Genomic DNA, 13844 nt, shown 5'->3' with positions numbered 1-13844 from the left:
TTCATTCATCATCTCTCCATCCATCTTCATACCTGGACAGTAGACATCAGGGAGAGGGCTAGGACGCTCTTCCAGACTGAAGCGATGAACAGCCTCATTTTCCCCCTTTTCTCACCGATCGGGTTCCAACCTGTGGAATTAAAATAAGTCTTTCAACACATAATGGATAACAACTCTTCTGCGTGCTTCCACGATGGTTGTGTGCAAGCAAGGGAGAAGGAATTCACCTGCATCAGATCCACAGTGACTGCAGGCTGTCAGGAGCAATGCTGACATTTACTAATTGGAGGTTATTTGTCCACCATAAGTTTCAACGTTAATGATAATAGACCATGTTAAACCACTCTCAGACTATCGTCTGTCTTTCTGTCTGATAATAACTGCACATCATCAGAGATCCCCCGAACTGTTTACTGTACGAATTTTTCTTTGATTACAACTCGTTTATATGATGTTTTTGAATAGTATTGTATATTTGTTTGTCACTAATGTTAATAATGTTGATGAATTTAATACACCGGACCCCAATTGAAACAAGCCATAGTGCTTTCTTGGGTTTAATCCTTATAGCATCCCTCCCTTGGTATAGAACTGTACTTTCTGTGCTTTTTTTAAAACAAACTGTTAATAAAGTATTCAATCAATCAATCAATCAATCAAAACCAAGACCTGACACGGCTGACACGTGAATAAACCAATCGTAAAAGATTAAATTATTCTTAGCCAAAGCTATAGCCTACTGTAGATAAAACAATATATATATAAAACAATAAACAGAAAAAGCCCAGCCAACGCTACGTTAACATATGAATAAACGCATAACGGTGATGGTATAAGGTGAAAAGCCAGACCTACCTTCTCGGGGATATGCGCTCATGGGGAGATCCAGTGGATCCACATTTATAAGTGATCTCTCAAAAGCACCGGTTTGCCACAACTATATCCCCGATATCCAGACCATGCAGCCAAATATTACTGTCAAAATGCTAATTGACCAGTTCGATTCACTGTCAGATGGGCTTTTCTATCAGTCGTTATATCGCGGTACACTGACTGCAAAGCTCCAATATAAAGTGTCTCACTCTCTCTCTCTCTCTCTCTCTCTCCTCTCACTTGCGCAGAGACCAGTGTTGCCAGATTCTTCGGGAGAAACAAGCAACCAGGTCTATGAAAACAAGCCCCAAAAGAAGCAGATAACTATTTGAAAATGTAACAGGGTGGATGGGCACAAGGGCAAATTTGTACAAAATAATAAATAAGAAAATATTTGGAAAAAGGGTTTTAAATAGTGATGATTAGAACATGCTTAAACATTCAACAATTAAGGTCTAATATTTATTTTTACAATTGCTACAAATTGCTTCAAAACCTGTATATCCAGTCATTTTGAGGCATAAACAAGGAGTTGAAGGATATAATTAAGTCTATAATGATGTAGGCCTACCGTGCATGTTCACATATACTTCACATTACTTAAGACAAATTTTCAAATATTCTATTTTCTAATATTTAGACAAAATAGCCAATTTTACATTGAGGTGCCCAGATGTGCTAGTGTCCACCTATCCTGTATCCTTTGAAAATAGCAGATCTACAAGCTCACAACATCTCGCAATGCAAGCTTGAAGATCTGCAATTTTCAAAAAAAGAAAATCTAGAAAGAGATTGACAAATTTGTAATATTTCTGAAACATTTCAAATACACACACATATTGTATGGTGGGAGGGAGTCAGTCAGATGGGAGTCTGGTGTGGAGAAATGCATATTAATTTTGACTCCTTCACATGAAAATGTTTGAGACCCACTGGTTTAAACAACATTAAGAAACAAGCCCAAGTAGGCTAAGCAACTAGGCCTACACTTCAGAAACAATCCCAAAAAAACTCAAACCGCAACTACCAATATGTACAAGCGACTTTACAGAAAAAGAAGCCCAAAGTCACTTATAATAAGCGGACATGGCAACACTGGCAGAGACCAGTAGCGGTTAGAGGCGACACAAGTTGAGCGCAGGAAAGATTGTGCTGGATAAATCACCAGTGGTGGTACTCACATTCTTTACTAGTAAAAGTATCAATACTGCAATGTAGATATACTCTGTTACAAGTAAAAGTCCGGAATTACACATTTACTTGCGTAAAAGTACAAAAGTATTGGTATCAAAATGTACTTGAAGTAGCCTACCAAAAGTAAAAGTACGTAGGCCTATACTCATTGTGTAGAATCCCATTTCAAGTTAAAAATGTATTAAAAATCTTTAGAAAATAGCCGATCAGCAGCTTGTATCAATGCTATTTTCAAATGGCCGAAAATAAATGGCCGTTAATGTGTGTTTTGTAATAATAAAAGAAGCATTTAATTTAAGTAGCCTACCTAAAGTAAAAGTACTCCTTATGCAGAATGTCACATTTTGCAAGTTTCCAAATGTATAAAATCCTTTGAAAATAGCAGATCTACAAGCTCACAATGCTTGAAGATCGGTTATTTTTAAATAGCCAAAATGGAGGGGCAGAGGGAGAGTTAGTGTATGTTTTGTAATAATAATCAAAATATTCACAGTAACTAGTAATTAACACATAGGCTAATTGTAGTGGAGTAAAAGTACAATATTTGCCTCTGAGATGTAATGGAGTAGAAGTAAAAGTATTGAAAATGGGAAATACTCCAGTAATGTAAAAATACATAAAATGGTACGTACAGTAGGCTACTTGAGTACATGTACTTAGATACTTTACACCGCAGTCGATCAGTCAGCCATGCAGGTGCATGCATCCTTGACACACGAAGAAAATAAAATAAAATATTCGAAAGCATATGCATATGCTACAGCAGACATGTTGCACTCTTTTCTCTTGTTTGTAGAAAAAATGCTTTTAGGGATGGAAAATGTGGCAAGGTGGCTGTAGCCTAAAGATAAATGGATGGACAATGGACATTGGACAGATACGATAATATCTGTCTGTCTGCTGCTGGCATTGGTGTGTGTGTGTGTGTGTGTGTGTGTGTGTGTGTGTGTGTGTGTGCGTGCGTGCATGGGTGCGTGCCTGCATGCTTGCCTGCGTGCGTGTGTGTGTGTGTGTGTGTGTCACCCTGAATTCATTTCTTTGGTTTGCCTTCTATTCTATCATGCAGTTTTGTCTCCCCCCTGTGACGAAAAGCCGATAACGACAGATCATGTATTTTGACTTAACAGGGCTAGAAATAAAGTGTATCGTTAAAGAGATATTTAAAGGTTGGGTAAGTGATTTTCTTTGGTTAAAAAAAGTGTTAAATAGTTCTATGTTCTGATAGCGGTTCGAGGAATAAGGCAGAGGCAGGAAGAGGCAGGCAGAGAGAGAGAGAGAGAGAGAGAGAGAGAGAGAGAGAGAGAGAGAGAGAGAGAGAGAGAAGAAAGAACAAAAACAAAAAAAGACCGAGAGAGAAAGAGAGGCAGTTAGAGCGAGAGAGAGAGAGAGCGAGAGAGAGCGAGAGAGCGAGAGAGCGAGAGAGAGAGAGAGAGCCTAATGAGGAGTGAGTGAGGGCAGGTGTGATTATGGATTGAGAGGGAGTGACAGCAGGTGAGGGGGGTGGTCCAATCCATGGGAATAGAGCATCGCAGTTCCCACCCACTTCCTGGTTCCACTTCAAATGACTCAATGCATTTTTCCCATTGACATTTCCAAAAATATTTATATCAATTAATTTAAGCCTAGAATCAAGCCATCCAGGGTCCTGGTGAATCATGACCATAAAACATTTTTTTCTGTGATTTTATTTATTTTATATTTAATTATATGATATACTATATTTAATAAATACCCTTTGTTTTGCCGTTTTCAAAAAAGTTTTTTCACAGAATCAAACGTTTTATGGTCATGATTCACCAGGACCCTGGATGGCTTGATTCTAGGCTTAAATTAATTGATATAAATATTTTTGGAAATGTCACTGGGAAAAATGCATTGAGTATTTTGCAGTGGAACCCGGAAGGGGCGGGAACTGCGATGCTCTATAGGCCTGGGGGAGTGTTGCACACTAGGATGACTCTTCTTTTTTTTTATATATAATTTTTATCTATAAGAACATATGTCAGAAAATTGACAAACAAATACTGTCAAAATGCCATTTCATCTTGTCTTTAAAAAGTGAACATGCATTAATTAACAAAGTCATGATTTTTGTTCAGTAAATTATATTTGGACTGGTTAAATTGGTGTTTGAATCCGGGACCTACAGACTTGGAGGTAGACAGTGTACTGACTGAGCCATTGGATAGACAGAATTGGATTTCACGTGTGGTAAGTTATCATACAGCATGGATTGCTTATTATATATCTACAAGCTCATAACGCGTCACATTGTAGATCGGCTGTATGTGGTTAGGCCTACTGTAGGTGTTGTATTAATAATTAAATCTGCAAAGTAACAAGTAACTAAAGCTGTCATATGCTGTAATTGTAGTAGAGTAGAAGTAACACAAATGGAAAGTAAAGTAAAAGTACCTCAAAATTGTACTGTGCATTGTAAGCACTTGTATTGGTACTTGAGTAAATGTACATAGTTACTTTTCAGCACCATTGAGGAGCCAATCACTGACAGGCTAGGTGTCACCAGGTGCACTGATTGCTAGAGTGCAGAGGGACATGGGTTGATATTAATGGTCTTAACTCAAAATGTATATATCACACAGCTTAGATTTTTTGATTAAATCGGAGTGTGATGTAAAAAGAATATGTAGTGTAAAAGTTGCAAGTTCATCAAATGTCAATGTATTGTGTCTTGTGTCTGGGTAGCTCAGTTGGAAGAGCTATTTGATTGATTGATTGATTGATTGATTGATTGATTTGATTGATTGATTGATGTAGTTTATTTAGAAAGACATGAGAATAGTACATGACAGTACATAACAGTACATGGAAGTACAAATTCACAATACAAGGTCTACTAAACTGGAAACCCTCATTAAGCACTAAGCTTGTTTAAGATGAGAACCCCATGCACACAAATCATGATGAAATGTCACTGGACTCTGTCACTGGACACTATTGACTCTGAACCGCAAGGTCATGGGATCGAATCCTCAAAAGCAACACAGCATATGAGTAATCTGGTTCCCTGGTGTATAGAGCAATGTTACAGGTATAGACTCATTTGTTTGTTAATGTTGCTACCCTTTTAAATGGCCATGGCCAATAACGTGGCATTGGGCGCTTAAAGTTAAACATTTGAAAAACTACACATTATTTCAAAGAAAAAGCCACCAGGCCACTAATGAGTTGTGACAGGTGTGATTGGTGATGAGTGAGAGCAGGTGAGAGGGGTGGATCCAATCCATGGGAATAGGGGGAAGGTTGCTGACTAGATGACTCTTTTCTACACCCACCCTCAAACGAATAATTTTCATAAAACCGCAATATTCATTGGCTCATAAAAGCTTCATTTTTTCACTTATGGAAAATCCGCTTCCCCAGTTTGTCGGCATAGGTCCAAAGCTCATGCGTAAAATGTTTCGTGCAGATTGCTCAAAGATCCCAGGAGGAGATACATTTTTACTGTTTTTCATATCATTCAAAATGGTGGGAGATCTAAAGGTCAGAGGTCAAAAGTCAGAGTGTGAAAGTTGTTAGGCATGAGGAGACGCATGTGTGTATCGAAGTTCATGGCTGTAGGTCAAACAGGGCATGAGTTGTACCTGTTCAAAGTTGGCATTTTCAATTGAGTGCTACAGCGCCACCCTTTGGCCAATGGTTGTGAGTTTCGGGCCTTGGCCGTTTGGCATAGCCCTCTACCATATTGCCGTAAAAAGCGTATGCACGGTTGGGCCAGAACTGCAAAAACGGCGGAAGAACACGAAAGCCAAGGAATGCAATAAGGCTTCGAGCCTGATAGGCCTCGAACCATTAACAAGCAAAACATTCAACAATACAATATGGACATCCACACGAACAGAAAAAACACAGACAAGTTTAAGACAGGTACAGACAGGGACAGACCAACACAAGACAAACACAGGACCAGCACAGGACAAGTACAGGACATGTACAGGAGCCACAGGTACGGGGAAACGCAGAAAAGGACAACGACCACAACCCAATACAAATTAAAACTAGAAACAAATTTCCTACGAAAATTTAAGTGTGCCTGCGTTGGCTGAGGGTTTGGCCTATAACTTTGCCGTGGTACCACGAAACGGTGAAAAAAGTAATAGCCCGGTTGGCCCGGTCGTTGCGCACGTTTTGATGTATACATTGGCAGGGGCGTGTCAACCGTGTGGGAGGAGTAGCATTTTGATCCCCCCGGGCGGCCAAAAAAGTCAAGAGAAAACCAGCAAAATAATGATTATAAAATCCATAAAAAATAAACCGAAACTCAATAAAGGAAAATTAAAAAAACGAAAAATTTAAGGTAAAAATGGGCATCTAAAACAATGTTTGAAAAAAATCTAATAATTTATTTTAATATATAAACAATTACTCAAATGGTTTCAAGTGCTTGTTTCACCCACTTCTGAAGGTCTGACACAAAAACTGACCATTATACATTTGTTTGCAGACCCCTATTTAGGGGGGGTAGGCGAAGTTTCGGAGCATTTCGGGCACTTTTCAAAACCGGAAGTGATAAATCCACTTCCTGTTGTGACGCATGTGTTCGCAGACCCCTATTTAGGGGGGGTAAGCGAAGTTTCGGAGCATTTTGGGCACTTTTCAAACTGGAAGTGAAGAGGTCCAAGTCCCGGTTGGACCATTGTAGTCCAGGCAAAGTAGCATTTCCAGACAGACTAATTGTAAGAGAATTTTTTTCAACAGATATAATTTCTATGAGGTGTCTAGAACAACATACTAAAAGTCCTAAGAAATCCTAGATGCGGAAATATGTTTAATTCTCATCAATTCAAGATGTATGCTAATACCTCGAGAAAGCTAAACACCCTAGTGGGCTTTTTTTTTTCTTTTGTCCAATCACAATGAAACTTTCCACAATGAATCTTAACATGAAAACTACACTTTCTTGTATTACAAGTTTCTCTGAAACTTAATTTGAATATGCAAATTAGCTTAATATATATTGAATATGCCCACATTTGCATATCACGAAAAAGACTTTTCTCCAAAATGTATTATATTTACATTGTTGTTAGTTAATGATATCAAACACACTGATCAGACTTTCATGAACCATTTCATCGAAATATTGTGACTTCATAGGGGGATAATTCCTTTTAACAGGACGTTCATGAAAGTCCTTGCGGGCTTGTTTCCAATGAGGGCCTGTGAGCAATTAGGGGTTAAGAGTCATGCTCAGGGACAAATTTCATTTCATCGACACATATGCTGGCGTGGCCTGGAATCGTACCTGGGGCAACCTGCAGGGCCTCTGGCTCCCTAGACGGGCTCACTAACCACTTAGCAATGGCCGCCCCTAATATGGCCGCCCGAATAACAATATCATATCAAAAACACCATTCATAGTATGACAAATGCATAAATCCGTCAAATCTTCCTCCAACCATCCTACTGCTAACGGTTAATGGCAATGCTGCTTTTGAACTGGCCTCTAACCTGAAACCTCCCCGGCTTGGTTGTACCTGCCGGGGGTATAACCCCCACCGGTATAGTCCTCAGGGTCACAGAGGCACACAAGCCTCCCCACCACGACAAGGTAGCAACAACAGGGGAGTTTCTTTTTGTGGGTTTTTTTTTTTGTGGGTTTTTTTTTATTGTTCAAACGTGATCCTCAACTCCTTTTGTATGATTCTAGTCATCAGAAAAATCAGGAAACTGGGAATTTGTACAGCTAGTACCACGACATTCTCCGCATATGGCAGTGCAAGTTCTGGTGGTCCTGCAGGCTGATCAGTCATTATTGGCATGAATCTACCACCTATAACATGCCATCCCCAGTCTTCTGGACCCATGCTTTCTTTTTTTTTCTTGATGATGTTGGTGGAAGAGTTTGAGGTTCCACTGGAGATGTGCTCTTCGATACTTTCTCACATAATCGCCTGTGTCTCAGCATATCCAGCGATTCATCTTTGTCAACCCCATACAGTGAGACTAAATCCTTTTCACCTGCTGCAACGATGATTCCTTTTCCGACCTTTTCCTCTGACAGGCTGAACACCTTAGCTTGTTTAAGAAAGCTAGAGTCAGTTTTTACTTTTTTCAGTGCCAATCCCTTTCCCAAGCCAAATAGACGAGAAGTTGAGTTGAATCACAGCCTAAAATAGCATGGAGGAGATTATCACACACCTTTGGACCAAGTAGTTATTTTGTCTGCTTTATGCACCATATCCTTCTAGCTTTTGTTCCTTTCAGCCTGATGTAACAAGAGTACTAATAAATCTGTATCATCTCCAACTAGGACCATGTCTTTGGTTCTGGCTGAGGCAATGGCGGTTTGGACAATGAGCACATCAGCATCATTCTTTGCATGGTCTGCGATGCACCCAGCCCTCTCTAGTTTATTACTTAGATAAACCAAGAAGCGTTGTTTATTTTCCTTATTGTTAAGGAACTGGTCCTTTTTGGATTGGATGATCATGTCACCAGAGAAGTGTACAGTCACGCCGGGACTAACACCAGTTTGTCGCAGTTGGGTGGCATCTTTTATTGTTGGTTCGTCTTTGTAGCCATCAAAGACTATGACAGTAGTCATACCATATTTCTGTATGACATATCTGACATACATTTCACACACACTGTCATAAGTCGACCCTTTTGGCCATGGTAGACGATGTAGTAAAGCACCCCCATCAAGGACATGCTGGACATCACCACTGGGTTGTCTTTGCTGCTGATCAATGGACTTCCAGAGGACATCGGCAAGGACTGCCTTGTTTGCCTGGAGGGGTAGGTGTGACGATTCAAACAAAGCCGTTGGATGACTGCAAAGTTCATACTTGAACAGTGATGGCAAATCTTCACAACGGTCTCTCACTGCTACGAGACACTGGAATAACAGCTGTGGATCCACAACTACTGTCTCTCCTCTGATCTTGACAGTTGATCTAGATGCAAGAGTCACTGCTTGGTCAGATTTCCTGAAGGTGAATTCTTCCACTGATTTCCCTATCATAGATTCCAAAATCTTGCACCCTATCTCCCTTGACTTCTCAACATTCACTCCCTGCTCGGCTGTCATGCCATTAGCAATGTTGTGCAGGGAATGGTTCTCAGTGAAAGGATCTCTCTCTTTCAGATAGGTGAGAAGGGCAAGCGTGTCACCGACTTCTCTTGTCTGCCTGGCCTTGGACAGGTCTTTATGTTGGTCGCTGGTCTCATATGAGACACCTGTGAATGACTGCATAGCATTGTTGATGTTTGCACACGCTGGCATTGAAAGGACCCACACTAAGCGTTGTGTCTCTGTGAATCCTTTTCCTCTCGTTAGGCCACCATGTGTTTTTACATTTCTCATGAGCACTTGCTCAATAATGAGATCAGTGGACAGTCCAGCCCAATACCTGTTGCTTCGCCTCACTACGTGGAATCCCTCCTCAAATTTCTTGTGGACATCTGGGTGTGTTTCAGGTAGGGCTGTCATCATTTGCAGGTACACATAGGCTGACTTTGCATATAGTCGGTGTCCAGTAGCTGCAAAGTATGGTAACATATCGTGAACACATTGAAGATGTAATCTCCAGTTGCCTGTCCTCTCAGCTCTGATTAAGTTTTCACTTCCTGGCAAGAGTACTCTGGATTCTCTCCAAAACCTCTTCAGAACACAGTTCTCCTATCGGCAAAGAAGAGGACATGACTTTGTCATATAGTTCACTGGCTATGGTCAAGTCTGTCACATCTGTTTCTGGTAAAGTATTGAGTACTTCCTCATCAACTGGCTGAGTATCGGTGGAAGGTGCCATCTCGATCCGAGGTTCCTCGACTGTGTCTTCTGTTGGCTCAGTATCGGTGGCAGGCGCCATCTCGATCCGAGTTTCCTCGACTGTGTCTTTTGTTGGGACTGGCACATTGTACGCATCAGCCAGCAACATAGTGTTCAGTGCTGCATCAACAAGCATATGACCACGAACTGCCCCGGAGACCGCCTTGCCCTGTCATCATGTGGCAAACTGTATCGCGAGCATACACCACCTCTAGTAGCTCCTTCAGTCCAGACCCTGCCATTAAGTGTCCAATGCTACCCAAGAAGCTCATTTGCATGTGGAACCCTCGCTTGCTGAGGACTATTCGCTTGAGTTCATTGTTGCTTGGCTGAGACTGGATGATGGTCAAGGCTTTCCAGTAAAGGGGTTGGTCGAACGTCAGGATAGGGGTCACAATATTTCGATGAAATGGTTCATGAAAGTCTGATCAGTGTGTTTGATATCATTAACAAACAACAATGTAAATATAATACATTTTGGGGAAAAGTAATTTTCGTGATATGCAAATGTGGGCATATTCAATATATATTAAGCTAATTTGCATATTCAAATTAAGTTTCAGAGAAACTTATAATACAAAAAAGTTTAGTTTTCATGTTAAGATTCATTGTGGAAAGTTTCATTGTGATAGGACAAAAGAAAAAAAAAAGCCCATTAGGGTGTTTAGTTTTCTCAAGGTATTAGCACACATCTTGAATTGATGAGAATTAAACATATTTCCGCATCTAGGATTTCTTAGGACTTTTAGTATGTTGTTCTAGACACCTCATAGAAATAATATCTGTTCAAAAAAAATCTCTTACAATTAATCTGACTTTTGGGTCTAAAATGGGCTAGATTGCCTGGACTATTGAGCTGCATACCCCTCAGAGTGTGTTTTGGTGTAAAAAAAAAAAAAAAAAAAAAAAAAAGTTTGGGGAAAAAAAAGTGAAAAAAAAATAAAAAAAATCGGAAAAAAAAAAGTTCGGGAAAAAAAAATGTTGAAAAAAAAAAAATATGGTCCACCCAAAAATATGTCCACCCATCAACCTGCACTCTTAACCGGATGTGTAACGGTTAACATGGGTTTGAATGGGGGACTGTAAGGGGGCGTGGCTACGTGGTTGGGGGCGTGGCTACGTGGTTTGGGGTCCCCGGACACCCAACCCCCAAACATGTCCACCCATCAACCTGCACTCTTAACCGGATCTGTAACCGTTAACATGGGTTTGAATGGGGCACTGTAAGGGGGCGTGGCTACGTTGGTGGGGGCGTGGCTATGTGGTTGGGGGTCCCCGGACCCCCAACACCCAAACTCATTGATAAGCAGTTGGCCATGTGGCCGATGAGAGGAGAAGAGATCCTGGTCCATTTCAATGTAAAAGGTTCATTACATCATCATCCTAGATGAGGATGATGATGATGAAGGGTAGGTTTGTAGAAAAAGTCTGAATTTTGGACTGAAAAGGGGGCGTGGTTACATTGTTTCGCCTATAACGTCGCCGTGGTAACGCGGAACGGTGAAAAAAGTAATGCGGTAAGTGGGCCGGTCGTCCCGCACGTTTTGATGTATACATTGGCACTAACGAGTAAACCGTGTGGGATGAGAAACTTTTTTCGCGGTACGTGCGGCCAAAAGGGGCGGAGTTTCGCAGTTTTTGGGTAATAACGTCGCCATGGTAACGCGTGACGGAAATTCGTTTCCGAGCACACGATTCCCGACCAAGCCGCACGTTTTGATGTATTTGTTGTTGCGGTAGTGTAAACCGTGCGGCCTGTACGGACGGACGAACTTTTGCGGCGTGAAATAAACTTGGATTAATAAATATGGCGGAATGCAACAAGTGTGCCACTGCCATTACATGGCAGGCACACTTAACTAGCCAAGCGACTGAACTGCATCCAGAGCTCTGGACCAGTTATACACCATGTCAGCTCTGGCACCGTTCATTCTGGCAGTAGAACGCTCCAGTAAACAAATATCCGAAAAACAATTAAGCCAGTTTATTTTCAAATTAATAGTTGGTTCAAACCAGTTTTTGATAATAGTTTTCTTGGCGGCAGTTGAGGCTGCTAGTAGTATGTGTTTATCCTGAAATGTTAACAAAATATTTGGGTTATAACCAATAAGAAAAAGGGCAGGGCAGCTGGGAAGAGGTTTACCAATAATAGCGACAACAATCTCCTTAATCCAAATCCAGAAACATTTAATTGAGGGGCAATACCAAAACATATGTAAATAGTATCCTTTAGCTGAAGAACAAATGGTACATAGATCAGAGTCCACTAGTTTACATTTAAATCTACGCTCGGGCGTGAAGTAAAATGTATGTATGAATTTATAATGAATAATTTGGTGAGCTGCATTTTTGGATGAGGAGAAGATAATATTACAAACAGATCAAAATTTAAAGCCTGGAATATCCTTTCCCAACTATTTGTAATTAAAGGGATATTTCACTTTCAAAAAAACTTTTGGTCATTTTATCATCTACTCAAGCCTTTGTGAGCCCCCCAGACAGTTTTTAAGTTGCTTGATTCATTATTTAGATATTTGATATTCATTTTATCAGACACGCCCCCTTTCTATACAAACCCATTGTAACTTCAAAATTCATTTTAACCATGTTAGATTCATCAAAAAGACCCGTCCTTGGTTCTGGTGACTCACCCTGCCCTCCTAATGCGTGAGGGGGCCGTGTTTTTCCTATTACTTTTTTCATTTATTTTATTTAAATTTTTTATTGTATTTTATTTTTTTCATTTTCCAAAAAAATATTTAAAAATAAATGAAAAAAGTAATTGAAAAAACACGGCCCCCTCACGCATTAGGAGGGCAGGATGAGTCACCAGAACCAAGGACGGGTGTTTTTGATGAATCTAACATGGTTAAAATGAAGTTTGAAGTTACAATGGGTTTGTATAGGAAGGGGGCGTGTCTGATAAAATGAATATCAAATATCTAAATAATGAATCAAGCAACTTAAAAACTGTCTGGGGGGCTCACAAAGGCCTGAGTAGATGATAAAATGACCAAAAGTTTTTTTGAAAGTAAAATATCCCTTTAAGAGTGGTTTTGTATTAATAGAAATAAGTTTGTCATATATTAAGGAAACTGTTTTTTATCTTAGTTGTAACTGTTGGAAGCAATGGGTGTTGAGGTAAACCTGCATTCCAGGGTACCCCATAAGTTCTTAGAGCAGTGCGAAGCTTGAGATGAAAGAACCATGAGGAGAATGTATGTTTTATAATATCATAATTTATATCAGCAAAGTGACTAGCAACTCAAGTTTTCAAATAATTGTAGTGGAGTAAATGTACAATATTTGCCTCTGAGATGTGGTGGAGTAGAAGTAAAAGTATTGAAAATTGTAAATACTCCAGTAAAGTAAAAGTACCTTAAAATTGTACTTAAGTACAGAAATGAAGTAAATGTAATTAGTTACTTTCCACCACTGCTTGTATTGTACTTGTATTATTGTATTATATGTGTTATTGTCTTTAAATGTCTCTAGATGAATCGTATAGGCCTACAGAGGACCACAATGGAAACAAGCCCACACAGCCCTGTTTTCCTTCTTCTTCTTTTTTTAGCACCATTGTATAATCGTACCACTGTACTATTTGCAAACTGTTAATAAAGTATTCAATCAATCAATCAACCAATGAGTGCTCTGAGTCTCGGTGCCAGTCCGCCGGTAAACGGAAGACTCAGCCCAAAACACGCTCACCCCCATTTTGTCAGCCGACCGCACACTGGGGCGGGTCTTGCATTCTTGTAATTATTTACTGAGGATAAGGTTAGAAATACTTTTTGGGTTAGGCATAGTTTTACTGAGGTTAAGTTTAGGAATACCAGGTAGAGATCGTACCGAGGTCGCTGGATTTGCGCCCGGGGCGACTTTGTTTTGGGGCGAGCGTTTTGGTATTTAGTCCGCTACCTCGCCCTTTAAATGCAGTCTTGTGATAGTGACGTACCATCTCTCCAGTCATCTGCTGCCC

At 40.2% G+C, this 13844-nt stretch overlaps 1 protein-coding gene across 1 annotated transcript in view; it reads right to left on the bottom strand.

Moving 5' to 3' along the window:
• The window catches only part of adamtsl3 (ADAMTS-like 3), a 163618-nt gene extending 162554 nt beyond the window's left edge, over positions 1-1064 (bottom strand). The window contains exons 1-2 of the mRNA XM_080436224.1: positions 856-1064; positions 33-130 (exon numbers count right to left, since the gene is read on the bottom strand). Coding sequence (XP_080292350.1) covers positions 33-130; positions 856-877 — 120 coding nt within the window. The 5' untranslated portion in view covers positions 878-1064. The remainder of the gene's footprint in view (positions 1-32; positions 131-855) is intronic.
• Between the last annotated feature and the right edge of the window lie 12780 nt (positions 1065-13844).

This window comes from Gymnoscopelus braueri, assembly GCF_963280865.1.
Source record: "Gymnoscopelus braueri genome assembly, chromosome: 1".
Classification (NCBI taxonomy): Eukaryota; Metazoa; Chordata; class Actinopteri; order Myctophiformes; family Myctophidae; genus Gymnoscopelus; species Gymnoscopelus braueri.
Note: the sequence above shows the minus strand (reverse complement) of the source record. Positions and strands in the feature narration are given on the sequence as shown.